Here is a 25,146-nt window from a genome sequence, read left to right as displayed (position 1 = left end):
CAGATTCGATATTCTCGTTGATGGCTACAATAGTCAAGATAGGAATTCAGTTCGTTATTATCTTCTATTCCGAGCCCGTGACAAATACACACAAAGAGAAGGAGAACAAAGAAAAGAAACCGGTTTTCAGATGGCCTTCGGCTGCGTGCATGTGATATCAGATTTGTCTGCAGAATGGATAGATGGAATGGGTGTTTTGATTGGTGGGATAAATTGCAGGTGGTCTTTGTTTCTGCGAGGCTGTTAGCGTGGTTAGTCGGTGTACGATGACTATGGGGGGGTTGTATGGGTGAGGCTTAGGACTATGGGCTGCGGAGAGAGGGTGTATGTATGTATGGCTTGACTAGATTGAGTACGGGGTATGGAGTACCCCATACGGCCGAGTGTAGGGATTTACAGAGATGTTGTCGTGCATACATCAATAATCATGATAATCGATGATGGTAGATAGCATTCTGCAGACTCAAGTAGAGGTGAGGTGAAACTCGATCAATTCTGCAGACATACCCAGTCCACACTAGTATGTAACCGACCGACTAGGCATCAAGATATTATATTTCACCTCTACTCGCTTTTTACTGTTGTCTCCGCAGAGCAGACAGAGTAGCATGCCTCGCATCTTCACCGTACTTTGGCTACTGCAGTCTCTGCGCGGGGGTATGCCTTGGTGGGACACTGCAGAGAGATTGGCGGTAGGTATGTGGTTTGTGTCGAGCGGGCTGATATTGATAAGATGGCTGTCAGTTCTGCTAGATAAAATGGTGGTGATATATCCATTTGATATCGAGATGGGTATTTCTTCCGTTGCGCCGAGTACTTGTACGGAGTATAGTAGAATGTCAGAACGAACTCGAGAATCAACTAAAACATCACGAGACCATACTCCCATACTCACAACTAAGACATACATACACACCTGTTCACCTCCAAGTACACCGTCTCTCCCCTCAACTCGACCCAACCTCGGCACGAAATCAGTCCAAAGTACAAGCAGAAGTACTCCATCAAAGACAAACACCATACCACTCGTACATAACGCACTAAGCATGCACCGCGCATAGCTAGCACAGCACCTCTATCCCGGTATTCGGTATCCAGAGTATGACAATTACTCAACCCATCACATCACACCTCATTACATATAATCTCATATCACTTCTTCTGTCGGCTAGCGCAACCAGGATTTTCGAGTAGTGAATACTCCGTTCTCCGTACGGACTTGCGGACTTGTACAGAAAAGTACATGCCAACCATGCGAGGCGCCACATGCCTCTAGACCACAAGCAAAGCGCGGTTGTTCTGTAATAGGCAGGCCGTACTTGTACAGGTACTGTAGACTTCGACTGAGGGTGATATATCACCCTCCATATCTTCTTTGCATACAAGTAACAAACTCTTTTTGCCCGGCCAATCGGATGGTGTCCAGAGTAGAGTTAACGAAACTAAACTACTTGTAGGTTGATCTGCGGTTTCTATTCTAGACCTTTTTGAACACTTGTATGGTATGGTATGTATGTTTGTGTAACATACGCTACTGCGCATAGTCGATACCAGTAATGTGGAGTCAGGCAGGATTCTGTACAGTGGGTGAGAAGCGGATAGCGACATTAGTATGTATTATTATAGTATTATTGTCATGAATCTAATCTAATTCGTATTATTCATGGAATATTTCTCGACAGAAATGGATTGATCCGTCAGATTCGGATCAAACAAACAAGTTGGTTCGTACAATGCCTCCCAACCCAACCAGCGCACACCAGCCATGCAATATTATTCAAGAGGAATGATAAGATGCAATAGACAAAAGAAATGAAGAACACGGAGTTTTACAGGACAAACGCCTCAATGCGCCAACCGGGCCAAGCCGGTGTATCTGGATCAGAACAAAGGAAATCACAAAGGAAAGTAGAAAAAGAAATATGCAATCGAGTCACAAAGGAAAGGCAAACAAAGGAAAGGAATGGGTATCATCGTTCGCTCACTCAGTCAAGTCACTCACTTACTCGTCCCAAGCATCCACACTCATCTCCCGAGTATCCATCGGGTCCTCCAACTTGGAACCATAGATAGGACGGCCATCGGGAGTGAGTTGACCCCGGAAGTCGGGGTCGAAGTCGGGGCTGGTCTCGTCCAGGGTCGCAACGTACCTGTTGCGACCACCCCGTTTGCTGTGGGTCTTGGTGTAATGAGCGTTGAGGTTGTCACTGCGTGAGAAGGCCCGATGGCATACCGGCACCCAGCACACATGCGGCTTTTCCTGCGAGTGGCTCTTCATATGCCGTTTCAGGTGCTCCTGACGCTTGAACCGGCCCTTGCAGCCTGGCTCCTTGCACTTGAACTGAACCTGCTTGATGATCGGCGGTAGGTTGTCCAGAGTAAAGTTGTTCTTCGACGACTTCTTGCTGAGCTTGCGCGATGGCTGGCGCGATGGACGGGGCATCCCATCGCGGTAGGGAGACAGAGGGAAGTCCTCGTGGAAGTCTCCTGCGCCACCCGATACATGGCTCATCGGCGTCTCTGTCCCCGATGGGGTGCCCAATGAGCAAGAGCGGACGGAGGTCGTAGGTGTTTGCTTAAAGGCGTTGAGCGAGGTGGGGAAGTCAGAGTACGACGGCGGTGGTGTGGCAGGCACTTGCGAGAAGGCCTGGGACGGTGCGATGGTTTGGGGAGCCATAGACTCGGTAGGCGGCATCCAGTGCAACATGTTGCCCATGGACATCGAGCTGGACATGCGCTCAGGCTGGCTGAAAATGGGTCGCGATAAGCATGGGTTGGTGGCCGATTCCGGGAGATAAGGTGCGTGACGGTAGTGAGTGCGCGCCATGGTCGGGTAGGATGCCATGCCAGAGGGGTATTGCATCCCATGGGGGTTCTCGTACGTCTTGGACATGTCGGATGGAATCCAAAACTGCTCGACATTCTCGTCATAGCCTGACAGATATTCAGGCATGGGCATGCGGTCCTGGGTGTCCAAGGCGTACGGCATAGCCATGGAATCACCCGTCGTCGCAGTCATGTCAGCCAGTCGAAAAGCGCTGCGCATTGGCGTAGAACCCGTATGTCTGTCGTAGTGTTGATTAGGGTGGACAGAGAATGAACCGCCTTCGTGCCATCCGGGCGAAGTCAACGATGTTTGGCTGTACATGCTGGTTGGGGTTGGTGAATCAAGCGGCGAGAAGCTGGAAGCCATTGAGGGGCATTCGCTGGATCCCAAGGATGGGCAGTCAAGTTCTAGAGGCAAACGGTCCGCGATAGTACTCTGAGATCTCATCTCGTCGGTATCTTCGATGGTTTCGAGGTCCTTTCGAGGGATCGGTTCAACCTGGGCGCCTGTGCAGGACGATTTAGTCACTGACCAGTGCAGAACAATAGTATTATGATTATGCAGGTCGCAATGGAAGTATGCAGTAACCAAATAATCAGGATAAGGAATGTTTGTCAAGTTGGGAAAGGGCGAATGTGGGAGAGAAAGGAGTGAAGAGTGCAGAGCGACAACGAAGGACTGCAGTGTAGTACAATCAACCGAAGGAATGAAGGACAGTGCAGGCGGGTTGAAACGCAACGCAAAGAGAATGGATAAAGCACAAGTAGATAGGAGAGAAATAAAGAGACACAGAGTGATAGAGAGAGAAAAAAAAGAAAGGAATGCTAGGCCAGGAATGGAGGACAAACGAGAGATGAAATAAACAGACAGCTCAACCCCGAATAGGACAAGCCGGGCCGATCACACACAACGACAGTATAGACAATAGTTCACTTACCCTCGTATGCCATTATCTTTCTGGTTCGTGTTTAGAACTCTAAACAGTGAACAAAAAAAAAAAAAAAAACGCGATGTCGCGTGTCTGGGAGAGAGAAACCGAAAGGTCCAAGTGAGACCTTGAATGTTACGGTATGTCGAGTATAGAACCCAGTTCCTCGAGTAACGACGATAGAACTGGAACAGCGCCTGGATCGCGGTTTAGGACAGTAGCCCTTCGAAGACCATGCGCGTCGTCGTAGGATAGTGATCGAGAGTCTCAGTTTGCTCAACGAGGGGTAGAGTAGGATAGTTATAATAGACGCAGGAAGGAAGAAACAGTCGCAAGGGGATTATATAGTATAGATATAATAGATGTTGTCTTGGATGAAGTCGAAGGGAGGAGTGAAGACAGGATAGAAAGACAAGAGGATGAAGGGAGATTTATATTAAGAGAGATTGATTCGAGAATGCAGTATAAAAGAAGACGTTGAGGTAAGTCAAGAGTGGTTCGAAGATGAGAAAGAGAGTTCGCGACTACAGCCAGACAGAGAAAGACACGCCTTATCCCTCACTTGGGGAAATAATATCTTATTTTTTTTTTAAAATAAAAAATTTAAAAATTAAAAATAAAATAAAAATAAAATAAATTATAACAATAATTAATTTGCAGTGGATCATCCGCATCAGACTTCGTGCTGTGTCTGTGTGTCTGTATGTATGTATGTGTGTCTATATGTGTGTGTATGCACTAATGTGTGTAGAAAGAATGGGGAACAACATCACTGGAATGCTCAATCTTCGAGTCCACCAATGACATATATGATATCGTATCTATTCTATGCAGCCGCACCGAATCTCCATTTGCCCCATTCCAAACCGTCAGTTCGCTTGTATGTACTTCGTACTAGTACCTAGTATACACATAGGTCCACGATCGCCGGCGATCCGGTGGAGACCAAATGGCCGAAACAAACTAAGAATTACTCAAATTCCCGTTTGGGAGGAATAATAATGAGTTTAGCAGTAGGGATGTTGATAATCGAGATAATGATGCTGGGAGTCTCTCCCCCAACCGCTTAAAGTCCATAATCGCTCGATAGCCTTACAATAATAATAACCACCATCTTTCAGCTGTACTGCAGTATGGCATTCTGTGGTGAAAAAAAATATATATATATATATATATTAAAAAATTAAAAATTAAAAATAACAAAGCGCCACTCATCTAGAACGCAGTGACAATACCATTTAGTACCACTCTCCCTCATTGTGCGTTGCTCAGGTTCCAGGCAAGACAGCATTTTTCGCGGAAGTCGATCCCCGGTTCCAGCTCCAGATTCTGGCAGATCAACAATGGCTGGGGGACGATTAGGCCCATTGCTCATTGCTGCACACCTGGGACTTTGTCCACCTTCCACAGCAGCAGGCATCTTGATTCGGACCAACCAGCTCCCATCCTGCCAGGCCAGAATGACTACTCGTGTGTCGCATTGTTCTCGCCACATAGCAATAGTGAAAAGTGAAACGAGCCAGAGACATCACGTCTCGGTTACTACCAGCCTCTTTCTCTCCAACCTACCCCGTACTCTGATGGAACAAGACAGTCTATTTGCAGGGATCGACTGTACATAATACGTACAAGTACTCCGTACTTACCGATCGGATGCACATCACAAAAGGAACAAGAACCCAGGAGAAGAACAAGATCTTCGTCACCGGCAAGCCTGCCGCACCTATCACAGATCCCATCGGGAGAGTATACACCTTCATAGTACCAAAGTTAAAACCACCCGGGGAGTATCCACTGCGTCAGAAAACGCTTTGACGCTGTCTGTGTGTATGTGTATGTGGATTGGAATGTGGAGAGACTCTTGATTAGGAAGTAGACCGTCGTACTCCGGTAGTTGTACCAAGACCAGCCTCTCGGATCGCATTGTGACTAGCCGGAAGACCTCAACGGCTTCGTTTACTAGATTTCTACTATGATCCTGTTTAATTAAGTCGAAGAAATTAAAGAGGGAAAATAACGATGGAATGGAGACGGAACGATTGGATAGACGGTATTTGGTGCTCTGGCCTACCGCCGGGTCTGACCTGTCATGAGCCAGTCGCTATGCAGTTGGACCAGTCCATATCGTATTTGGCTTATCATATCCAAGAATAAATTCATCCGAAGCATAATACATACCAATCAGCGTGGGGAAAAACAACGACAAAATATTCTGTATGAAGGAAGAATAATGAATTGTCTATTTGTGAGGTCATCGTGGCATGCCCATTGTCTCTCACGAGTCCTTCTTCTATATGCCTGGTTGTCTGTATTACGCAGCCTGATCGGGTAGTGCCTCGTGAGCGGCTAGATCTCGACACGGTGTCTCTTTTCGTTTCTTTTTCTTCTGATTCCTTCCAGGTACTCCAGTGCAACGCTTCCAGACCCGATCATTGATGCAATGTCACGTTCTCTTTCCAAGGAACTGCCCTCGTCAATCTGAAGACGCATGAAACAAGCAGAAGATGTGTGTCACATTCCAAGGTGCGGTGTGTCTATACCGTTCTGTACATTAACAGAACTAGATCACGACTTGGACAATGTGAGCTCTCTTTCGTGTGATCTTGCCAGAACACTGCCGAACACGAACAGAACGATGATCAGGGGATCTGCTGACGTTGGTTTGACAGCTCTCACGGTTCTAACTTTGGCCTCCACCGGGGACGGAGTACTCCCGATTCTGCATCCCCTGGAATCCTCGACTCGTCTCTTTCTGAAGATATTCGATAGTGTATCTTCTCTTGTAGCGTATAGCGTATAGCGTATTACCGGGGTATGCAGCGCTCTGTACTCCGTCAATCTCCATAGAGAACTATGTACATGTACAGGATACGGTACAGGATACGGATCGGCCAGCCCTGTGGAGAGAGGAGTCTGAGACCCGCCTGTTTGTCTGGCTCTCAGGTCCACTGTGGCTGATTATTACCATCAGCCACTATAACGCCACCTATGCGGACAATTCACCGCCATCAATATTGATCTTCACATATACATAGAGTTATAGACAGACAGACGTGGGAAATAGTTCCTTTCTCGATGAATCCTGTCGCATGGCAAATGGGATCTGTCTACTATGACAACCCAATCAATGCGAGTCATTCTACCCCGAATCTAATACCCGTCGTTTTCGCATGGATGACGTTGGCTATATTGATATTTTAATATATATTAAGGAGCGCTAGTGATCGTTTAGGTACCGATTTTGACAAGCGATCAGCGCGTCAAGGTAACGGCCTAAGCGAGAACTATGCCCAAGTATTGGCCAGATGCGAACCCGCAAGGATGGCCCGACTGACCCCAGGTTTTCCTGGTTCTCGTCTCCGTCCCTGCAGTCCAGAGGCAGGGACAGAATCCTGACAAATTCTCACCCATGGAACAGAAACACTCCCCTTCCAACTTTGCATTCAATATATTGGCCAGAAACTTCAATCTCACCGTCTTCTCTTGTGCCTGTCCTATCAGGGCGGGCTGCGTTTGGACTACAGCTATACCGGCCAGCCTTGCCCAGATCGATCGCCGTCATGTGCGGATCAAAAATCAGGACAACGCATTCTACAGTAATCAGAGCAGCAAGGGCGGGTGATCCTCATACATTGACAGTTTTACGTTTTTTTTACCGCTAAGTATACTCGGTCCTCGAGTGAATTCTGTAGAGTCCTCTGTACTCTGCGCAGTGCTGTCATGTACATTCTCCGGAACGATGAACAGCATCCCGACATTCCTCAAATGCCGGTATAATCATCCGTCTTTCCAGATTCCAACATCGTCACCATCATGGTCCCCGACGCAGGAGCATATGCAATAGCAAAGTTTAAAGATGAGCACAGATGTCCAAACAGGAACAAACTGATACCCTCAGCCAGCCATTGTTTCACTAATATTAATCTACGATAGCATTCTTCCTTGTCTTGGCATGGGAATGGTTCTGACGCTGATCCTCCGTACATACATGGGAGTACTCCGTACAGCTACATGCTAATCTCAAGCCTGGAACCATTGCATGACCTGCAGAAACTCCACTAACGAAACGAATCACGGTTCTCTCGGATCCACCGACGCACAAACCTCGACCGATGGGAGGCTTGACTGGGGTTGGCTTGATATTGGCGATAGCTTACGATCTATTGGAGAGCCGACCGTTAACGGTTGATCGTGGAGTATTCTGTAATGCCCTGAGCGTCTGGAGTTGGCATACAGGCAAAGTAACGATCTACTTGAACCATGATCTGCAACGATGAAATGAAAGTGAAACACTCTCATGCGGTTTCACTTCTCTACCACATTAACCCCATAAACCCCTTGTCTTTCATCATCGTAGGGCTCAAATTGAGCCGATTGCACCCCGAAACCCCGAAACATCAACCGAGGTCTTTTGTCTCTCCGACTTTTTAGACCCCTTGCATACGATAATTTCTCTTCCAATAATTTCGATTTGAGTTGCATTGCATCTGCAGCGCGTTGCATCCCTCCCACCGACCCATTGATTTGCTGTTTTCAATAGCGCCTTTTCGGTTCCTGGTACCTGGATCTTTTCTCGTGCGGTGTGGCTATCCATCCCTGCCTACCTGCGTTGTCACCCAACGGTTATTCCTCCTGGAAGTAACAATACTATTGTTTTCAAGATACCGTTATTAGATATTTATTAGGTCCTTGCACTGACGCTATGATGTCATTTATTTATTCCTTTATTAACAAGTACTCCGTACTCGCTCTGGCCATGCCATATGGCCGCATCAGTGCTTTGCAGAAACAAACAAACCAACAAACACCCCCTCTCCCAGCATGTAGCAGATTGACTTCCTCCGCCTAACTGGCCAAGCCCATGCATGCATACATACATGGTACATGAATATATACAGATAATTACATGATGCACATACCAAGCACGCCCTGCTCTGCTCTGCTGTTCACCGTCCGTTGCTCGACCGAACATTGTCCGTCCGGCCGGCTTGTCTGATTATTTCGCACTGTGGTGTAGATGTCAATGCGTCTTAGCGGTCAGACCTGTATGGCACTATCGAGTGGAAACCGGTTGAGGGACTGATTATATGTAGAGGATGCATATGTGTATGTGCATACCTGCGATATCTGCGCGTTCGTTGGTTGGTTGTTGGTTGTATATTCCGTACGGTGGTATTATTGCTACATAGTGAGGATTATGGAGTTGTGGAATGCGGGAAGCTATTTGTCTTAGTTGTCTGACTCGAGTTCTGTGAATGAGTTGTTGATCATCGTTGATGGTATACAGTACTCTGGCATGAGTAGGTGTAGATTAGACAGACCGTCTCTTATGGTACCACATGATAAATGACATACTAGTCGGTCTATCGCTTTTGAGTTTTTGTGTTTGTCGGGATAAGCGACTCGCTCTGTTGTATCTTGTTGCCTATAGCAGTTTAATGTAGACGAGAGAGTCCTGGTAGATGCGGTATACACAGACGGTTATTCTCAGCATGAATGCAACCTCATTTCTGATCCCACTAGCAGCCTGTCAGATGCTGTGCATCCCGGCCCAGGGTCCTATCACGCTTATCTCAACCCATCCATGGTTCAAACCACCCAGTTCCTGGTCCCTGAGCGGCAGACAAGCAATCGAATGTTCGGAAATAGCCGTGTGCTAATCCCCGATCAGGAAATATATGTCGGCAGATATAGAGAGCACTTTCTTTGCCGACGAACCCCAGATCCCCATCTTCTCCTCTTCACCATCTTCCCCGCTGTAGTCTAGTTCGTTCTGTTCCAAATGTGACGTTGTCAAGGTAAAGTTCGTGCTCGTGGCAGAATCCCCTCATCGACTTTCATGTGTCGCGCGGGATAATTCCGTTCAATTCCTCGGCAGAGCCATTGAGTTTGGTTATATCAACCATCGAGTCCCAATAGAATCGTTACTAGCATGCCACGATAGCTCTGCTACATTCAATACCAAGCATGAAGCTCTCCAGCATCCTGGCCATGGGCCTGATCACCGCCACTCAGGCTGTTCCCACGAATCGGAACCAGCCCAAGAAGCAGCCGAACTTTATCTACATCATGACAGATGATCAGGACCTGACGATGAATTCGCCAGCTTATATGCCGCATGTCCAGGCCAGCATCAAGGACAAGGGAACGAATTTTGCGAATCATTTTGTCACCACGGCACTCTGCTGTCCGTCGCGGGTTAGTTTGTTAACGGGGAAGCAAGCGCATAATACGAATGTGACGAATGTTTCACCGCCATGGGGTTTGTTTTTTTTTTTTTTTTTTTTTTTTTTTTTTGATTTAGAGGGATTTAGTACTGATGGTTGATACAGGTGGATATCCCAAGTTCATTGAACGAGGGTTTAACGAGGACTTCCTCCCCGTTTGGCTGCAGAATGCTGGGTATAATACCTATTACACGGGGAAACTCATGAACGCGCATAGCGTCGACAATTACAACACTCCCCATGTGAAAGGATTCAACGGTTCCGATTTCCTGCTCGATCCATACACCTATTCCTACTACAACTCCACCTACCAGCGCAACCATGACCCTCCTGTCAGCTACGAGGGACATTACACCACCGTCGTGACCGCAGAGAAGACACTGGGATTCTTGGAAGATGCGTTGGCAAGTGATAGGCCGTTTTTTCTGGCTACTTGTCCGATTGCACCGCATGCGAATATTGAGCCGGGTGCGCTGGCAGCTGACGGGGATACGTTGATGACTGCTGCCATTCCGGAGCCGAAATATGGGGGTCTGTTTCAGGATGCTAAGATCCCTCGTACGGAGAATTTCAATCCGAAAGATGTATGTTGATTGTCTGCTGCAGAAAGAAGTAAGCTAACACATACAGCCAACCGGAGCAAACTGGATCAAAACCCTTCCCCTCCAAAACCAAACCATAATCGACTACGAAGACCACTATTACCGCCAACGACTCCGCTCTCTCCAAGGTGTAGACGATCTCGTCAACTCATTGATCCAACGTATAGAAAGCAGCGGCCAGCTAGAAAACACGTATATCATCTTCACATCCGACAACGGATACCATATTGGTCAACACAGACTGGCACCGGGCAAGTCCACTGGTTTTGAGGAGGATATCCGGGTTCCTTTTTTTATTCGCGGACCGGGTGTTCCTGAAGGTCGTGTTGATAACACGGTCACAACGCATATTGATCTGGCGCCTACGTTTTTTGAGCTAGCTGGGATTCCGCTGAAGGGGGATTTTGATGGAACGCCGATGCGTGTTGCTGAGGAGTCGAGGGGGATAGTGCATGAGCATGTTACGGTGGAGTACTGGGGGAGTGTGCCTGTAGAGGGAGAGTTTGCCAGTGTTGGTGAGTACACATCCAGAGGTTTGATTAAGACAGGATTGATGATTTGTAGCATCACCACCAGGCACGAAACGAAACACATACAAATCCATCCGCATCCTAGGTGAGGGATACAACCTCTACTACTCCGTCTGGTGCAGCAACGAGCACGAGCTTTATGACCTAACGGTACATTCCCTCTATCTTAAAATTTCTTATACCTAACTAACAAACCAGAACGACCCCTACGAAATCCAAAACCTCTACCCCGGCCAATCCGCAAACACAACCTCAACAGATCCACACCTCTTCAACCGAGATCTATCCACCCTAATCCCCCGCCTAGACGCCCTCCTCATGGTCCTGAAATCTTGTAAGGGGAATACATGCATTAAGCCGTGGGATGTCCTACATCCGGATGAGTCTGTTCAGAGTCTGAGTGATGCAATGGATGAACAGTATGATCGGTTTTATGAGGAGCAGCCGAAGGTGAGTTATAGTAAGTGTGAACAAGGGTATATTATTGGGTCGGAGGGGGCGCAGGGTGTTTTGAATTGGGAGGCGTGGATGTGATACTGATATGGGGTGTATATGACGGTTGCTGTAGATAGTTATGATCAGTGATGCCGTATGTCAGGTACAAATCGACGCCGATCAAGCGATGATCTGATCCGATCCGGAGCAATCATCAACATCAGATCGATCCTCGATGATCGGTGGCAAGTAGTGTGTACTAGCAGTACTTGTATAATCTCCGATATAGGATCCTCAATATCCCGATCCCATACATCGCACACATCACAACTCCAGAACCAGCAGTATCGTTCAATCAATCACCTCTTGATAAAAAAAAAAAAAAAAATTAAAAAAATAAAAATAAAAAGAAAGCAATACAACGCGATCCGATACTTGTCTCAAGACATCACATCACAATGCACATTGTCCAATACCGCTCCCTAATTGGCCACTCCAGAAACCAAACTATCTCGGTGATTTACTCCCATCGGTGTACTCCGTTTATCCATACTGCACAGCTACAAGTAAAGTATCCAGAGATAATCAATCGTTGCGGCACGATCCGATGAATCCTCCTTAGCTCTATCAATCGTCAAATCAGCGCGCGGATTGGACACATGTGGTACAAATCTCCGACACTACCGGAGACTGGTATAGCTTGGAATCTTATCAGCTAGAGCAATATAAAAGGTCCCTTTAACCCAGCCAAGCCAAGTAGACCAGAAACAAGAAAAATTGGAAATAAAAGAAATCAAAATGCACAAGTCTCTGCTTCCACTCGCGTTTACTACGGGCACCCTGGCAGCCCTGCAACCCTGCCCCTCAGACCTCCCTCTCAGCTGCCACAATATCACTACCATTCCATCTTCCGATGCCTGCTGCTTTAACGCCCCCGGTGGTACACTCCTCCAGACGCAATTCTGGGATTACGATCCGGCGACTGGTCCGAGTGATTCGTGGACGATTCACGGTTTATGGTACCTGTCCCTGTTCCTACATTGTTTATCCAACGGATGAAATGGGCGCTAATGTTGATGAAAAAGGCCCGATAACTGCGACGGCACGTACCAGCAATACTGCGATACTTCCCGAGAATACACAAACATCACCTCGATCCTTCAGAGCCAGGGACGCGATGACCTGCTGTCGTATATGAAGACGTATTGGCAGGACTACGAGGGTGACGATGAGAGTTTCTGGGAGCATGAGTTTGGGAAGCATGGTTCGTTTACTTTTATCTACGGAGTGAGGGAAAGGGGGGCTAACGATGATATAGGAACATGCATCAACACGATCAAACCATCGTGTTACAACGATTACTCTCCGCAGCAGGAAGTCGGTGATTACTTCCAGAAGACGGTGGATTTGTTCAAGGGATTGGACACATACAAGGTGTGTATTTCTATACTCTCAGAAAAGGCTATTGCTAATTCGTTATTTGTAGGCCCTCGCCGACGCAAATATCACCCCCGATAGCTCCAAGACCTACAAGCTCAGCGCTGTCAAGAAAGCGCTTGCTTCGCTGCACGGAGGCTATGAGCCGCATATCGGCTGCAGCGATGGGGCGTTGAGCGAGGTGTGGTATTTCTTTAATATCCGCGGGAATGCGATTGATGGGGAGTATGAGTCGACTGAAACGCGTGGGTTTTCCCTTTCTTTGATTGTTTTGAAGGGTATATCTGCTAACTGGGTCAAGTTTCTGAGACGCAATGCCCTGACACTGTCAAGTATCCGCCTAAGAGTTCTTAGGTGTAGTTGGTGGGCTGGATCGGGGTGACCGTGTCAGCCTGGTTAGGCTGTGTATATAAGTGTAGTCTTCCGTCAGATCAATTAGATAAGACATCATACTAGGCATGTCCTGGTAGCGCCTGTACGTTGAACGGGTTCATTCCAACGTAGTGTAGCCATGTCTTGTACGGAGCAGACCAATAGTCTAGCAGTATCGATTCTGACTCCATCCAACAAGCGATGCCTTGGGTCTGGCGGTATCAAGCCAGAGACTGGAAGAACGTTTCAGTTCTTCATGATCTTTACGACCATCTTCCCGATGACCTTCTCTTTCATCCCGTACAGCGATCAGGATCCTTATCGGCATGCACGAGCAATCGCGACTGTGAACCTCAGACACACCGTTATAGCCCCCTCAACCTCACATTCCTCCTCTCCTCCTCCTTCTTCGCATCCACACGGTCCAAGAAGTCCATCCGACCAAGATATCCCTCCTTCGCTTTGCTGTGCACCGTAAGCTCGTCCTTGATCCCAGCCTGATCCACATACGCAGCCCAATCCAGCCGCGACTTCTCGACAGTGTTGATCTTCGGACCCCGTGCGTCCTCCGTCGCTTCCGCAACTGGATGCTTCTCCCAGCTCTTCTTGATAGCACCGGTCGGGTTGGGGTCAAATCGCGAAACCTTGCGAAGCGGTCGGCGGAGCTTGAGGACGGCTTTGACGTTAGCGGCAGCTTCGACGTCGGCTGTTGTTACGGCGTCGACGTTCTCGCCTTGGGCGAGGAATATCTTTGCTTCGGCGGAGTCTTTGGGGACGACTTTCTCTTCCGTGATCATTTCGCCGGCGAATTTGTAAGTGCGTTTGATTTTGACCATTTCTTCTGGGTATTTGGGTGGTTGCTGTGGTTCTTTCGCTACCGGTGTCTCCTGGGCGGCTTCGTCTTTCTTCTCTTCCTGCGCTGGGGTATCGTCGACCTTTTCGGTATGTGTAGGAAGCGCGACGGTGCTGGGATCGGTGGCGTTCATCTTCTCCCATAGCGCGTTCACGTCGACTGTCGCGCCGTCAATTTTCGCAAGTGGTTTTCGCTCTTCTTGTCTGTACAGAGTCAAAGTCAGTATCCACGTACATGAAGCACAATATTGTCAAACGTACGTCCGCATCTTCATGGCCCTCGTTCGAACAAACCCCCCAGTACCACCCTCGTCCTCATCATCAAAGTCAACTTCTTCTTCTTCCTCCTCGTCCTCATCTTCACCACCGCCTTTCCCTTTAGCTTGTTGTCCCTTTTGCTTCCTCTGCTTCCTGTCCTTGGCCTTCTGAATGGTCGCTTCGTCGCCAGAATCCAACTCCTCTTTATGCCCATCCTTTGTCACTTTCTTCGCCTTTGGTGCTGTCTTGCGTTTCTTCTTCGCCGGCTGTTGAGCTACATCGGGCTCGGGTTCGGAGTCTGAGGATAACTCGGATCCTTCGTCTTGCGCTGCGTCTAGTTCGAAATCTTCATCTTCGGCGGAGTCGTATGGTTCGTCGCCGAGTTCGAGGTCGACGTCTTCCGGTTTCGCGGACATGTCGCGTCACAATACGTTCTCTCGTGTTATGATTGGTTAAAATCGAAAAGCACAAAGCAATGGAATATCAGCTGTGCTATGTAGATAGTGCCCAGGAATAGATGCGATGGAGCGCGAAAGATATTCTGCCGGGCGGTGTATATGATACGCGCTCTCTGTCCAATGAAATGCATCAAAAACTGTGGAGACCTGTTGTAGACACGCTAAGCCGAATACGGACACAACTCCAAGCAGATCTCGAGATGAAAGCAAAGTTCCCAGTAGCAATCCAGATGCTTTTCCGAATTCAATAGAAAAAAAAAGTTATGCGGTCAGATTAGTGATATTCCTCGGTGCCGTATGCACACGCCGACGTCTTTAATCGGGCCGACCCGAGCTCGGTCTCCTCACTGCCGAGGTTGAGGGGTTGGGGTACATAGATAACTATCTCTCATCTTACCGCTAGATTCGTTGGACCATCTGGATTCATCAACTTGACACTGATTCATCACAATGGCACCAGCTAAGAATGTTGCTCTGGTAGTCGGTGCCTCGCGTGGCATCGGCCGGCAAATCGCCATAGATCTAGCTAAGAATGGCTACGCTGGTATGTTCATCATCATTCATCACGGACTCGAGTGGAAAAGACAGCAAAGCTAACAAGTCAGTCGTCGTGGCCGCCAAAACCACCTCCAACGCATACGAAACCGTTCCCTTCCCACCAAACCCGAATTCCTCAGAATCAACCATCAGCACCGTCGAGCGCGAGATCCGCGAATCCGGCGGTGAAGCATCCGCCCTCCCCGTGGACGTGCGAGACGTCGCTCAAGTCGAGAATCTAGTACACGAAACAGTCCGTATATACGGGAAGCTGGATGTCTTGGTCTACAATTCGGGGGCGATCTGGTGGTCGTCTGTTGAGAAGACGCCCGTCAAGCGGTTCCAGTTGATGCAGAAGATCAATCCGGAGGGTTTATATGCTTGCGTGCAGGCTGCATTGCCGGTCTTTGGAAGGAATGGATGGAATGGGAGGGTGATTGTTGTTTCACCGCCGATTTATTCAAGGTTCTTCCGGGGGAAGACGGCGTATGCTATGGGTATGTTTGCGCTTTATGTGGCTTTTTGTGCGTCTTACTGACTCGTTGTAGGCAAGGTTGGAATGAGCGTCTTGACGAAAGGTCTAGCGATGGATTTTGTCCGTGAGGGCCGAAAGGAAATGGCTATCACTAGCATCTGGCCGGCAACGGTAAGTCACAATGCACCCATTCATCTTACACCTAGCTAACATGAATCCAAGGCCATCGAATCAACCGCAACAGAAATGGCATCTTCCAATGAAGATAAATCAAACCTCAGGCAGTCAGTAAGTCATCGCCTCCGTTTCCTAAACGAAAAAAGAAAAGGCACTAACCTATCCAGACGATCTTCTCCGACGCCATTCTAGGCATGCTAAACGCACCAGCAGAATCCGTCAACGGTCTTCTTGAACTAGACGAAGATTTCCTGCGCAAGTATTACGGTGTATCAAATTTCTCCAAGTACTCTGTTATCCCCGGGACCAGTCCACGAAGGATCATGCCCAATGAGCTGCCAACGTTGACAGTAGCGGAACAGGATGATGAGGGAACTAGGCTTGATAGTACTGCTTTGAGACAGGCAAAGTTGTAATCTCGGATTCTCCGTACATTTTGGATTTGTTAATATAATGAGAGACTGTATATCAATGACCACTTCTGTGGCTTTTTGTGCGAACATTCAGAAGACACAATATGTCTTGATGTCTTTAGATAAGCAAAGATGATGTCAAATATGAAAGTCAAGATACTGAATAAGATAAGGATACTAGATCAGTCCAGTGAATGTATTAAGACGTATCCAATCTAACTTCTGAACATTCTCCTGCTTTCTTCTCATCCTCTTCCCTTGACAACTTCCCACCATCCAAGAACCCTATATCTATTACTAATATCAATCCCAAAGGGAATTTCCAAGCATTACTGGCATCTCTTATCCAGCTTCTATCCACGATAGATGTCTGCAAGCTCAGAACTGAGAGGAACATGTGATGCTCGTTTGCATTTTGTCAGCCGGGATTGAAACCGGTACGAATAGACATGAAGAGCATATGCAAAACTGATACAACTTCTATCTACTATGACTACAATGCTGTCTGCGCTCCTCGAAGGCCGTTGTCGAAGGAGCTTTTCAGAAAAAAAAAAAAAAAAAGTCGCCTGCGGACTTCAATGTCAGGTCTTTCGGAGGCTCAGACCACCTTGTACAGTGGTTTTTTCACGACATAGTGGGATCGCAGGAAGTTTTCGATGTTAAGGACAATGCCAAAACCACTGGTGAAAAGAATCACTGCCAAATTCCCCATGTGTCCCTAACATTTTCATTGGTGGGAATCCTTATGCGTATACAACGCACATCGTGATCAGAAACTACAAGACACATTTGGCTCAGAACTGCAGAATCGCTTCTCTTCGCAGCCTATCGTATGTCGTTTATACCCGGTTAATGCAGGGGCTGGGACTAACGCCTGAGATACTGGCTCTGTACTCTCTACTTAACGAGAAGATACTTCCGATACTCCCAGGCTTTACATTTCCCTCCAAATTGGGAAGGCTGAAATTGCCAATCGCACTCATGGAAAGACACAAGCTTCAGGGGCACGCATGAAACTTGGGGGTCGGTTTGAGCTTGTATACAGTCCATTTCTAGCAGAGGCTGTGCCAGAGAGAATCAAGATGAGTCATCACTGCAGGTATTCCCTGTCAGACTCAGTCTTTCTGGGCTATGTGCCGCAGTGGCCGATTCCTTCAGTGTGTGCAATTGAAGCGATCCAAAGGGCTTTTGGGAACAACTGGGATGACAAAGACCAGGCTACTGTCACAGGGGGGATGACACACCTACTAGGTCCAACACACTGAAGATGTTCGGGGTGGCATCGGATACACCTTCGCTTGAATTTTTCAAAAGTCAGTTTAGCTTCTCAGGTCGGATCCCCGGTGTATACGGTCCTCAAGAATATCGACGAAGTTGACCATTTCTATTTTGCCGCTTACCGTTCTTAGTCAAGTAAGCCAACCAGACCGTAAAGTGGTGTTCTGTATCTCTTCCCAGGAGGGCGAATACTCGCTTACACTCATGCGAACATTGATTGGAAATATATCTTATCTACTTCTCGGTAGGGATATATTGGGTCCAGAGCCGATTTGGCGAATCGCCAGTACAGGAGCTAAAAGCATTTTGATGCCACTTGTGCGTCTCGCCCTCAAGGCCATTCCATACCTCGACTTTGAGGTCGAACAGATTCTAATCAGAAGCGACTTGCATGATACCACCTATGAAGATAACAAAAAGGGTCATGACCCGATGCCCAGTATACCGCTGCAGAAACCGTTGGAAAAAAGTGTTAGGTCACGCTCACGGGATGGCTTCCTATTACGGCTGCCCTGCTCCCCCTCCACCACCCCCCTATCGCCCTCAACCTCCGCCTGTGTATCGTCCTCGCCTGCACATAATCTTCAGCAACCGCCGGCGTACCGCGGCCCTCTACTTCCGCAAACCAAAGTCCGGGCGGCTACTTCAACGATCCAATAATACGCCCACGTCTTTGCGGTACGTGGTTTTGCATAGGGCAATGGTATGATATCCTTCCGCGTCTGCCCGCCGTAACTTGATTACGCAGAAGATTATATTGGATTTGGAGTCGAAGTTACATGAGATTGGCTACCAGCGCTTCTCATTCTACAGCTAAGGCGGACGGGGCTACATGAGAATGTCATATGTAACAAAAATTGGTCAAGGTGATCTTTTACTGGTCCCACCCAGTCCGATCCCCAGGCCTCTGATCCGTCATTACTTCTTCGAGCGGAGGGACGAAAAAGGTGTATTCCCTTGCTGAGAGCATGTAGCATATGGATCATGTTGGAAAGACAGAAATTAATATCGTTACAAGAATATTGAACAATAGAAGAATAAAAGTTCTACAGACTTCAGGCTCAAAGCAGGACAGGAATGACAAACAAGGTCATGAATACTCATGGCGTACAAATCTCACCGGAAGTTCGATGCTCCTGGATCTCAGCACACCACTGTGAAATAGTTTCCCGGCACGGCTCTTGAATCTTTGCTTCCTCTATTGGGCTATCATCATCATTCCATGGATCAATCCATGGATGCATCTGAAGCCGTCTAATAATTTCGATATCGGCAGATCCATCATCAAGCCAGAGACCACCGTCAAGACACCTGTGCCAGTTGAAGAGTCGCGATGTAGCCCCCCATGACTGTTCATCACCGGAGCGGCGCGCAGGGCAAGGGAAACTTGACTGTTAGTACGTGATACTAAAAGTTGCCGTGGTAGACTCACTCTTCGGTAGGTCCTCCAGAGGAAGATTGGATATGATGGACTGGACCGGGAATAATCAGATATTGCGCGCTTGCTGGTACTCTCGATCCGAACTTCAAATTTCAGTATAGAGTCCATGGAATAGGTCTGTGCTTGTGACCAATATGTGTCCTAACATCCAGACTGAGATTCATAACGGTAGTTGTGCCGAAATGGGGATCTGGCGACCATGGTGGATGTACATTTTGTCGATGAACAATTTGTTGACAGAAATATGAGGTTTGGAATTCATCCGCCCGGGGGAGTATCGACTCCGCCAATCCGTCCGAATGATATCCCACCTGAAGGAACGATTGCAACGTGTTTGTCAGAAAGCCGGCAACTGTACAAAGAGGCGGTAGGCTCCGAAGGGCCTCTGTGATGAACGGCATTTCCTGGTGGCTGCAGATTACAGCAGCCCACAAAGACTCAAGTGAGGCTTCAATTATGTGATCGCGTTCAAGAGCGACTGGTTATCGATTTCATCCGTTTTGGAAAGAGCCTTTCTTATACCTGAAGATGCGGCACCAAGAAGATTGCACGGGACGGCTGGATCAAGAAATGCACTGCAGAGCAAGGAATCGAAAGCATCTAGAATGGAACTGAGGAAGAGTAATTTATCCATTTATTAGGATAAATACTTCTTCGTTCCCAGAGTATCTCCTTCCTTCTGTAGCATCCATGGCGAGTAAGAGAAACGCTTTTTATACGTCACCCAAGCCACCCAGCCGCTTTGCGTGATCATATCCCAAAAAAGAGTTCGCTTTTTCTGGATCATGCAAGATCCGACTCTTATGACCTGCCTGCTGAAGTATTTCCACCCAGCGGCACGAGATTATGTATGACCAGGCCAGAGCTATACTGATGAGATACCCAGAGCGGAGAGGAGCAGCATGAATTGGAATAGCAATTCGACATTGCGACTCGTCCACCACTTTATAGACTGCAGGCCTGAATGCAAGGAACTGAATATATTCAACAGACTTCTGACGCCGATCGCTACTCTGGGCATCTGTCGTTTCGAGAAGTAGTGTAGACCGCAAGAAAAGGTAATTCGAGCCACCCAAAAGCTTGAGATCATCAGGTGGAGAGTGAAAAAGTGGAGGAACGTCTTTGACGAGCTTCAAGAGAGCTTCAATATAGAAGTAAATAGATTCAGAGCCTTGCGGACGAGCCAAAGCCGCACTTTTCCAGATATCGAAGCTCAGTTGCTGGCACGCGTCGAATTCAGAAGTCGATGGACCTGCCCAACAACCAGCTTAGGCGAATCTTCACCCATACTGTGTCTGTATTCGATCAACAAAACCAGGACTGGCTTGGATGGGATTTTATGAGAACGTGGACGGAAGCAGCTGGCAGGATGTGACTGATCTCAAAGAGAACGCCTGGCAACCATTTTTCTATTCTTTCTGCCAGAGCCTCCGCCCCATGACAGTGAATTTCGCGTTCATGTCCTCCAAAATCGCAGATTCGCAGTCTCTGCCTTTGGCTTCGTCTGACCTTCAGTCAATAAAAACACAGCAATCATCGTCTCGCCTGGCATATAGCAATTCATTCTGGCAGTGATGTACTGTCAAATTCCCATTCCATCTAGGAAGTTGTAGTTCCGATTTTCCCTTTTTAGACAAGTTCGACGTCATATATCACACGTGACCCCCAACCAATAAGAACGCCGCCAAAAACGCAGCCAAAAGCCCCTCCACGGGTCTCCATAAAAAAATCCGCGGGGAAAAGGAAAAGATACGGAACCATTGCAAATGATTCGAGCCTGCCAGACGATATTGACAAGGAAAAGCAGCAGCATTGCTCCAATTGCGTTCGGACTTGGATCGAGATATACATCCAGCATGCCTCTTGAGAAGTTGCAGGGAGTTAAGCTTCCCGCGTCTGCGGATTTTCATGGTGCGTACATTCGGACGAAATGGATTACATTGTTATGGCTCGATGCTGATTGCTGAGGTTAGTTCATCTGCGTGATGGCGATATGATGGAGCTGGTTACTCCCACTATCAGACAGGGAGGTGTGAACACGGTTTTTGTCATGGTACGCAACTTCAATTCGTATCTATTAACATGCAAGAAACAACATGAACGAGTAGATTAACATAAAACCAGCCAAACCTCGTACCACCAATTACCACCGTTGACCGCGCGCTTGAATATAAACAACGCCTGCAAGCCATTGAGCCCAATGTAAACTACCTGATGTCTCTGTACCTCCATGAGGATGTGACCCCGGAGACCATTGTCGAGGCGAAGAAGAGGGGTATCACTGGTGTCAAGAGTTACCCGGCGGGTGTGACTACCAACTCTTCCTCGGGTGTCGTCGACTACTCCGTGTTCTACCCTGTCTTTGAGGAGATGGAGCGTCAGGACATGGTTCTCAATCTTCACGGAGAGGCACCCTCCACAGGCGACGTGACGGTCTTGTCGGCTGAGGAGCGCTTCTTGCCAGTTCTGGGCCAGCTCCACGAGCGTTTCCCTAAGCTCCGCATTATCCTGGAGCACTGCACGACGGCAGCAGCCATTGAGGCTGTCAAGAAATGCGGTCCCACCGTTGCCGGTACCATCACGGCTCATCACTTGTCCATCATCATTGACTCCTGGGCCGGAGATCCGTTCTGCTTCTGCAAGCCTGTTGCCAAGACCCCCGCGGACCGTGACGCTCTCCTCCGGGCTGCGGTATCTGGTGACCCGAAGTTCTTCTTCGGCTCGGACAGTGCACCTCATCCGGCTGCCTCCAAGCGCGGCGGAGACAAGATCGCAGCAGGCGTGTTCACTCAGCCGTACACTACCCAGGTCGTGGTCGACTCTTTCGAGCAAGCTTGTGAGAATGGCGTCCTCAAGGAGTCTGACATCACCCCTGGGATTCTTGAGGGTTTCCTGAGCAAATTCGGCCGGCAATTCTATGGCATCGGTGAGGAAAAGAACGAGTTCATTACCCTGGAGAAGAAAGGTGAAAATATCGCAAACATCCTGCAGTCTGAAAAGTTGGACGTGGTTCCATTCAGACGCGGCCAGGAGACATGGACCGTCTCGTGGTCGTCATAGTTTTCTCTGCCAATTGAGTGACAAACAACGAAATACCTGTCGTGTTTTCTTTTCAAATATTGTTTTCTTACTCCGGCTTATTGTCCCCTTGCGTAAGGATGCTCGTCACAGCTTCGAGAGCATGCGCTTCTGAGTTGCCGATCCGTCGTCCTGCAACAATGGGATCACCATCACTACCCACGGCCAGCTGACCGGCACGCTCCAGGTGAAGCCTGATTCTGCTCTCAATGTATTCCTTTCTCTCGTCCTTCTTCGGGTCTTTCTCCGCCAATTCGGCTGATTTCGGTAGAGTATCCAGCTTGGGACGAAGCTGCTTGAGCATCGCTTGTAGAGCGGGGAGTTGCGATAAGATGAAGGTGGTGTTGGTCGTAAGAGGAGTGTGGTGAGTATTGGGTCCGGTAACGGCACCGACGCGTAGCTGTTGTGCTGCGGAGCTGGACGTCAAGAATGAAAGATCCAAGTCTTTGCCTGCAGTGGCCGTGGAATCTCCATTGTTTTTCGCAGCGGACACAGTCGAAAGGATGGATCGTAATTGGGAAATAACGGCGTCGTTGCGAGCACGCTCTTGCTTCAGCGACCGATTGAGTTTTCTCGTTTCATGTAATTTTTTGCGATGCTCAAGAACCATCTCAGGTGTGGGGGTATCGGGGCCCGGGTTGAAAGAGAGACCCTGTCAAAAGTAACAGTCAGCTAGGCGTCCACAATGAGGACCTTGTGGCAGCTGAGTTGTGCTGCATGATCCAGTATCGCGTACCTCGTAGTGCCTCAATCGAACCCAACTAATCAGATCCTCCGGCACGGTGAGAATGTTTCTCAGCACATAGATTTCGAATTTATCATATGCCTTGTCGACAGTCGATTCGAGCAATGTCTCCAGCTGATGTAGGCCATTTTCGATTTCCAATTTCGCCTCCGGATAGATCACGTTCCCGTCCTCGTCGGTGTCAGGGATGGTAGAGCCGTTGTTGGCGTGCGAGAAGCCCAGGCGTTCGGGAGGTGTACCGAGCAGGCCCGATTCGAGACTTGAGATCGCTTGGTAGATTAGGTTGTTAATTGAGTTTATGACATCGTCTATGAGGGACTAGCGATGGTGTTAGTTATGTGGTTTCTCTTCTATGCCGGTTTGCAAAGATTGTTTGGGGAGCAACGAGCGACGCATGTCTCGAAAAGACACTGCAGGGAAACTCACCAGGGGCGTATAACTGAAGTGCTCAGTGAGCAAAGAAGTAGTCGCGTCATTCATCTTGATAGAATTCAGCCAAGCACATTATCCATGCCCGGCGTGGGAATCAAGCGTGGTGAGATGTCGTCCGATGAAGGACGCGATGCGCGTGGAGTTGCGGAAACAATTGACTTTGTCCCCGCCAACCGCAGAGCCAAGACCAACCATCATAGAATATTTGGGTGCTTTCAGCGATAACTACGGAGTATACCAGACAATGATCTGCTTTACTGGGTAATTTTTTTAAAAGCTTCTGGTGTCTAGCATAATTTGGAGAGATAAGTCTCTGGTCGTTTCTCTATAACTGGGTTTAATGGTCCTCTTATTCAAGGCAGCCCGAGATATATAGTTAGTTATCCAGCGAGATGCAGCCATAACACGCCCGAGTCACCCATCAAGTAAAGAGTTTTTTCATGCACCTGTATTCATCGTAAAAGCCCCAACACATCGCTCTTCTGTAACCTCTACGAGACAATTATGAAGTGTACTATAGAGTAGCCACATTGTATTAGCTTATGTAGTCTAAATTGTAGGTGGCATTTAACAACATCCGATATGGTGTAATGGTTAACATCGCCGTCTCTCACACGGCAGCTCGGGGTTCGATTCCCCGTGTCGGAATTACTTTTTGCTTTTCTTCTTTTTGTGTACTGAATGTATTTTCCCCTTAACCTTTTTTTCTCTCTCTCCTGTTCTTTTTTCTTTCCTTTGCTCATTCATGAGTACTTTCGGCGTAGTAACAAGGTATTGAGTTAAGTGACTCATTGAACAGTCATGCGATGCCATTGACTCATTTGCATAAGCTGCAGGGTTCTGGGGCTATGCTTTTTTCAGTCGTCATCGCAGTTGGATATACGACAATGTACGTAGTACAGTCAAAGCACGGCTGATCGCGAGCCGGAGTAGTTAGCCATGCATTTATATATAAGAGAGGACTGGCCGTCCTCAGAATATCTATTCCTCAGAAAACAACAGATCAAGAATATTGAGCGTCGATATATACCAATCGCATTATCATGGCTTCCCACGCCCCATTGACTCCACCACAGGAGCATGAACTATGCTCCCATGAACTCACCAGCGAAGAGAATAGCCTCACTCCTACGCCGTCGTCGTATAAGCATGCTTCTAGCAAGCAGGTTTCTCGCGAAGCAAGCCCTGCTGCTCCGGAGCCAGCGGACGAAGTATACAGGTCACCGCAATCAACATCAAAAGAACCAGAATCAACGGAGAACAGACTCCGACCGGCAGCAGGTACGGAATATTTGAATAAAAGTCTTCCTGAATCGTATGCTGATCATTTAACTGAAGATGTCATCAACCGCATAATCTGGGATGTCAAATTCGACAGCGAGGACTATATAATCGGATACGAGGACAGATTCAATGGTCGCCTAGAAGCTAGCCTTGGATCCTGGAAGAAGGACCTGACCGATGAGGAGTTTATTCCGCAGCATCGAATCCTGTATATCAAGCGGAAGACAGATGGAGACATAGTGTGGGATAAGAGGAGGAGGACCGACAAGATCTTCTACAGTGGGAATTCGGCATACAGTTGGCTGTCGTTCCTTAGTTAGGATATTTTTGAATGCTGTATGTAATTCGTGAAATCTACCA

The 25,146-nt window shown here is 48.0% G+C and overlaps 11 protein-coding genes and 1 non-coding gene across 12 annotated transcripts; 7 read left to right on the top strand and 5 right to left on the bottom strand.

The window, feature by feature from the left end:
• Nucleotides 1-368: 368 nt before the first annotated feature.
• Nucleotides 369-1,408, bottom strand: ASPGLDRAFT_1000051 (uncharacterized protein). Its single transcript, XM_022539394.1, has one exon. The coding sequence runs from the start codon at nucleotides 1,046-1,048 to the stop codon at nucleotides 518-520; it is 531 nt and encodes a 176-aa protein (XP_022404529.1). The 5' UTR covers nucleotides 1,049-1,408; the 3' UTR covers nucleotides 369-517.
• A 192-nt stretch (nucleotides 1,409-1,600) lies between these two features.
• On the bottom strand, nucleotides 1,601-3,777 carry brlA (C2H2 type transcription factor BrlA; the record flags this gene model as incomplete). The annotated part of the gene is made up of 2 exons (XM_022548120.1): nucleotides 1,601-3,333; nucleotides 3,765-3,777. The coding sequence occupies 2 exons, from the start codon at nucleotides 3,775-3,777 to the stop codon at nucleotides 2,003-2,005; spliced, it is 1,344 nt and encodes a 447-aa protein (XP_022404528.1). The 3' UTR covers nucleotides 1,601-2,002.
• A 5,830-nt stretch (nucleotides 3,778-9,607) lies between these two features.
• Nucleotides 9,608-11,892, top strand: ASPGLDRAFT_164425 (sulfatase family protein). Its single transcript, XM_022542574.1, has 5 exons — nucleotides 9,608-10,017; nucleotides 10,088-10,566; nucleotides 10,613-11,099; nucleotides 11,149-11,264; nucleotides 11,313-11,892. The coding sequence occupies exons 1-5, from the start codon at nucleotides 9,723-9,725 to the stop codon at nucleotides 11,646-11,648; spliced, it is 1,713 nt and encodes a 570-aa protein (XP_022404527.1). The 5' UTR covers nucleotides 9,608-9,722; the 3' UTR covers nucleotides 11,649-11,892.
• A 455-nt stretch (nucleotides 11,893-12,347) lies between these two features.
• Nucleotides 12,348-13,368, top strand: ASPGLDRAFT_119256 (T2 family ribonuclease; the record flags this gene model as incomplete). Its single annotated transcript, XM_022540030.1, has 4 exons — nucleotides 12,348-12,568; nucleotides 12,635-12,813; nucleotides 12,868-12,983; nucleotides 13,036-13,368. The coding sequence occupies 4 exons, from the start codon at nucleotides 12,348-12,350 to the stop codon at nucleotides 13,366-13,368; spliced, it is 849 nt and encodes a 282-aa protein (XP_022404526.1).
• A 27-nt stretch (nucleotides 13,369-13,395) lies between these two features.
• Nucleotides 13,396-15,087, bottom strand: swc5 (putative Swr1p complex component (Swc5)). The gene is made up of 3 exons (XM_022550648.1): nucleotides 14,472-15,087; nucleotides 14,267-14,414; nucleotides 13,396-14,218 (listed from the first exon to the last, which is right to left on the bottom strand). The coding sequence occupies exons 1-3, from the start codon at nucleotides 14,882-14,884 to the stop codon at nucleotides 13,724-13,726; spliced, it is 1,056 nt and encodes a 351-aa protein (XP_022404525.1). The 5' UTR covers nucleotides 14,885-15,087; the 3' UTR covers nucleotides 13,396-13,723.
• Nucleotides 15,088-15,176: 89 nt separating this feature from the next.
• ASPGLDRAFT_42905 (short chain dehydrogenase family protein) lies at nucleotides 15,177-16,711 on the top strand. The gene is made up of 5 exons (XM_022545699.1): nucleotides 15,177-15,470; nucleotides 15,532-15,960; nucleotides 16,012-16,109; nucleotides 16,161-16,226; nucleotides 16,283-16,711. The coding sequence occupies exons 1-5, from the start codon at nucleotides 15,377-15,379 to the stop codon at nucleotides 16,529-16,531; spliced, it is 936 nt and encodes a 311-aa protein (XP_022404524.1). The 5' UTR covers nucleotides 15,177-15,376; the 3' UTR covers nucleotides 16,532-16,711.
• Nucleotides 16,712-17,801: 1,090 nt separating this feature from the next.
• Nucleotides 17,802-18,918, top strand: ASPGLDRAFT_42903 (uncharacterized protein). Its single transcript, XM_022545698.1, has 2 exons — nucleotides 17,802-17,841; nucleotides 17,938-18,918. The coding sequence occupies exon 2, from the start codon at nucleotides 18,011-18,013 to the stop codon at nucleotides 18,464-18,466; it is 456 nt and encodes a 151-aa protein (XP_022404523.1). The 5' UTR covers nucleotides 17,802-17,841; nucleotides 17,938-18,010; the 3' UTR covers nucleotides 18,467-18,918.
• Nucleotides 18,681-19,648, bottom strand: ASPGLDRAFT_22649 (uncharacterized protein; the record flags this gene model as incomplete). The annotated part of the gene is made up of 4 exons (XM_022543206.1): nucleotides 18,681-18,766; nucleotides 18,918-19,117; nucleotides 19,239-19,330; nucleotides 19,460-19,648. The coding sequence occupies 4 exons, from the start codon at nucleotides 19,646-19,648 to the stop codon at nucleotides 18,681-18,683; spliced, it is 567 nt and encodes a 188-aa protein (XP_022404522.1).
• A 1,455-nt stretch (nucleotides 19,649-21,103) lies between these two features.
• ASPGLDRAFT_63937 (dihydroorotase) lies at nucleotides 21,104-22,307 on the top strand (the record flags this gene model as incomplete). The annotated part of the gene is made up of 3 exons (XM_022548727.1): nucleotides 21,104-21,158; nucleotides 21,221-21,300; nucleotides 21,372-22,307. The coding sequence occupies 3 exons, from the start codon at nucleotides 21,104-21,106 to the stop codon at nucleotides 22,305-22,307; spliced, it is 1,071 nt and encodes a 356-aa protein (XP_022404521.1).
• Nucleotides 22,181-23,620, bottom strand: ASPGLDRAFT_999490 (MIND complex subunit MTW1). The gene is made up of 3 exons (XM_022550647.1): nucleotides 23,497-23,620; nucleotides 23,062-23,388; nucleotides 22,181-22,977 (listed from the first exon to the last, which is right to left on the bottom strand). The coding sequence occupies exons 1-3, from the start codon at nucleotides 23,548-23,550 to the stop codon at nucleotides 22,375-22,377; spliced, it is 984 nt and encodes a 327-aa protein (XP_022404520.1). The 5' UTR covers nucleotides 23,551-23,620; the 3' UTR covers nucleotides 22,181-22,374.
• Nucleotides 23,621-24,078: 458 nt separating this feature from the next.
• Nucleotides 24,079-24,150, top strand: ASPGLDRAFT_t35. Its single transcript has one exon. It is a non-coding gene; the product is annotated as a tRNA-Glu (tRNA).
• A 395-nt stretch (nucleotides 24,151-24,545) lies between these two features.
• On the top strand, nucleotides 24,546-25,106 carry ASPGLDRAFT_22647 (DUF504 domain-containing protein; the record flags this gene model as incomplete). The annotated part of the gene is made up of 2 exons (XM_022543205.1): nucleotides 24,546-24,783; nucleotides 24,841-25,106. The coding sequence occupies 2 exons, from the start codon at nucleotides 24,546-24,548 to the stop codon at nucleotides 25,104-25,106; spliced, it is 504 nt and encodes a 167-aa protein (XP_022404519.1).
• Between the last annotated feature and the right edge of the window lie 40 nt (nucleotides 25,107-25,146).

Source organism: Aspergillus glaucus (assembly GCF_001890805.1).
Source record: "Aspergillus glaucus CBS 516.65 unplaced genomic scaffold ASPGLscaffold_3, whole genome shotgun sequence".
In the NCBI taxonomy this organism is placed as follows: domain Eukaryota; kingdom Fungi; phylum Ascomycota; class Eurotiomycetes; order Eurotiales; family Aspergillaceae; genus Aspergillus; species Aspergillus glaucus.
This window is presented reverse-complemented; position numbering and strand designations above follow the sequence as displayed.

Excerpts from the sequence above, each read along its gene's own strand:
- ASPGLDRAFT_1000051 (XM_022539394.1), bottom strand. The coding sequence starts at position 1,048 with ATGCTTAGTGCGTTATGTACGAGTGGTATGGTGTTTGTCTTTGATGGA.
- ASPGLDRAFT_164425 (XM_022542574.1), top strand. The coding sequence starts at position 9,723 with ATGAAGCTCTCCAGCATCCTGGCCATGGGCCTGATCACCGCCACTCAG. Across the intron at positions 10,567-10,612 it reads AGAATTTCAATCCGAAAGAT|CCAACCGGAGCAAACTGGAT; the intron begins GTATGTTGATTG and ends TAACACATACAG. Across the intron at positions 11,100-11,148 it reads GGGAGAGTTTGCCAGTGTTG|CATCACCACCAGGCACGAAA; the intron begins GTGAGTACACAT and ends GATGATTTGTAG.
- swc5 (XM_022550648.1), bottom strand. The coding sequence starts at position 14,884 with ATGTCCGCGAAACCGGAAGACGTCGACCTCGAACTCGGCGACGAACCA. Across the intron at positions 14,415-14,471 it reads AGGGCCATGAAGATGCGGAC|ACAAGAAGAGCGAAAACCAC; the intron begins GTACGTTTGACA and ends GACTCTGTACAG. Across the intron at positions 14,219-14,266 it reads ATACCCCAGCGCAGGAAGAG|CAACCACCCAAATACCCAGA; the intron begins AAGAAAGACGAA and ends AAAGAACCACAG.
- ASPGLDRAFT_42905 (XM_022545699.1), top strand. The coding sequence starts at position 15,377 with ATGGCACCAGCTAAGAATGTTGCTCTGGTAGTCGGTGCCTCGCGTGGC. Across the intron at positions 15,471-15,531 it reads AGCTAAGAATGGCTACGCTG|TCGTCGTGGCCGCCAAAACC; the intron begins GTATGTTCATCA and ends CTAACAAGTCAG. Across the intron at positions 15,961-16,011 it reads GAAGACGGCGTATGCTATGG|GCAAGGTTGGAATGAGCGTC; the intron begins GTATGTTTGCGC and ends GACTCGTTGTAG.
- ASPGLDRAFT_42903 (XM_022545698.1), top strand. The coding sequence starts at position 18,011 with ATGCGAACATTGATTGGAAATATATCTTATCTACTTCTCGGTAGGGAT.
- ASPGLDRAFT_999490 (XM_022550647.1), bottom strand. The coding sequence starts at position 23,550 with ATGAATGACGCGACTACTTCTTTGCTCACTGAGCACTTCAGTTATACG. Across the intron at positions 23,389-23,496 it reads ACTTCAGTTATACGCCCCTG|TCCCTCATAGACGATGTCAT; the intron begins GTGAGTTTCCCT and ends CACCATCGCTAG. Across the intron at positions 22,978-23,061 it reads TTCGATTGAGGCACTACGAG|GGTCTCTCTTTCAACCCGGG; the intron begins GTACGCGATACT and ends TACTTTTGACAG.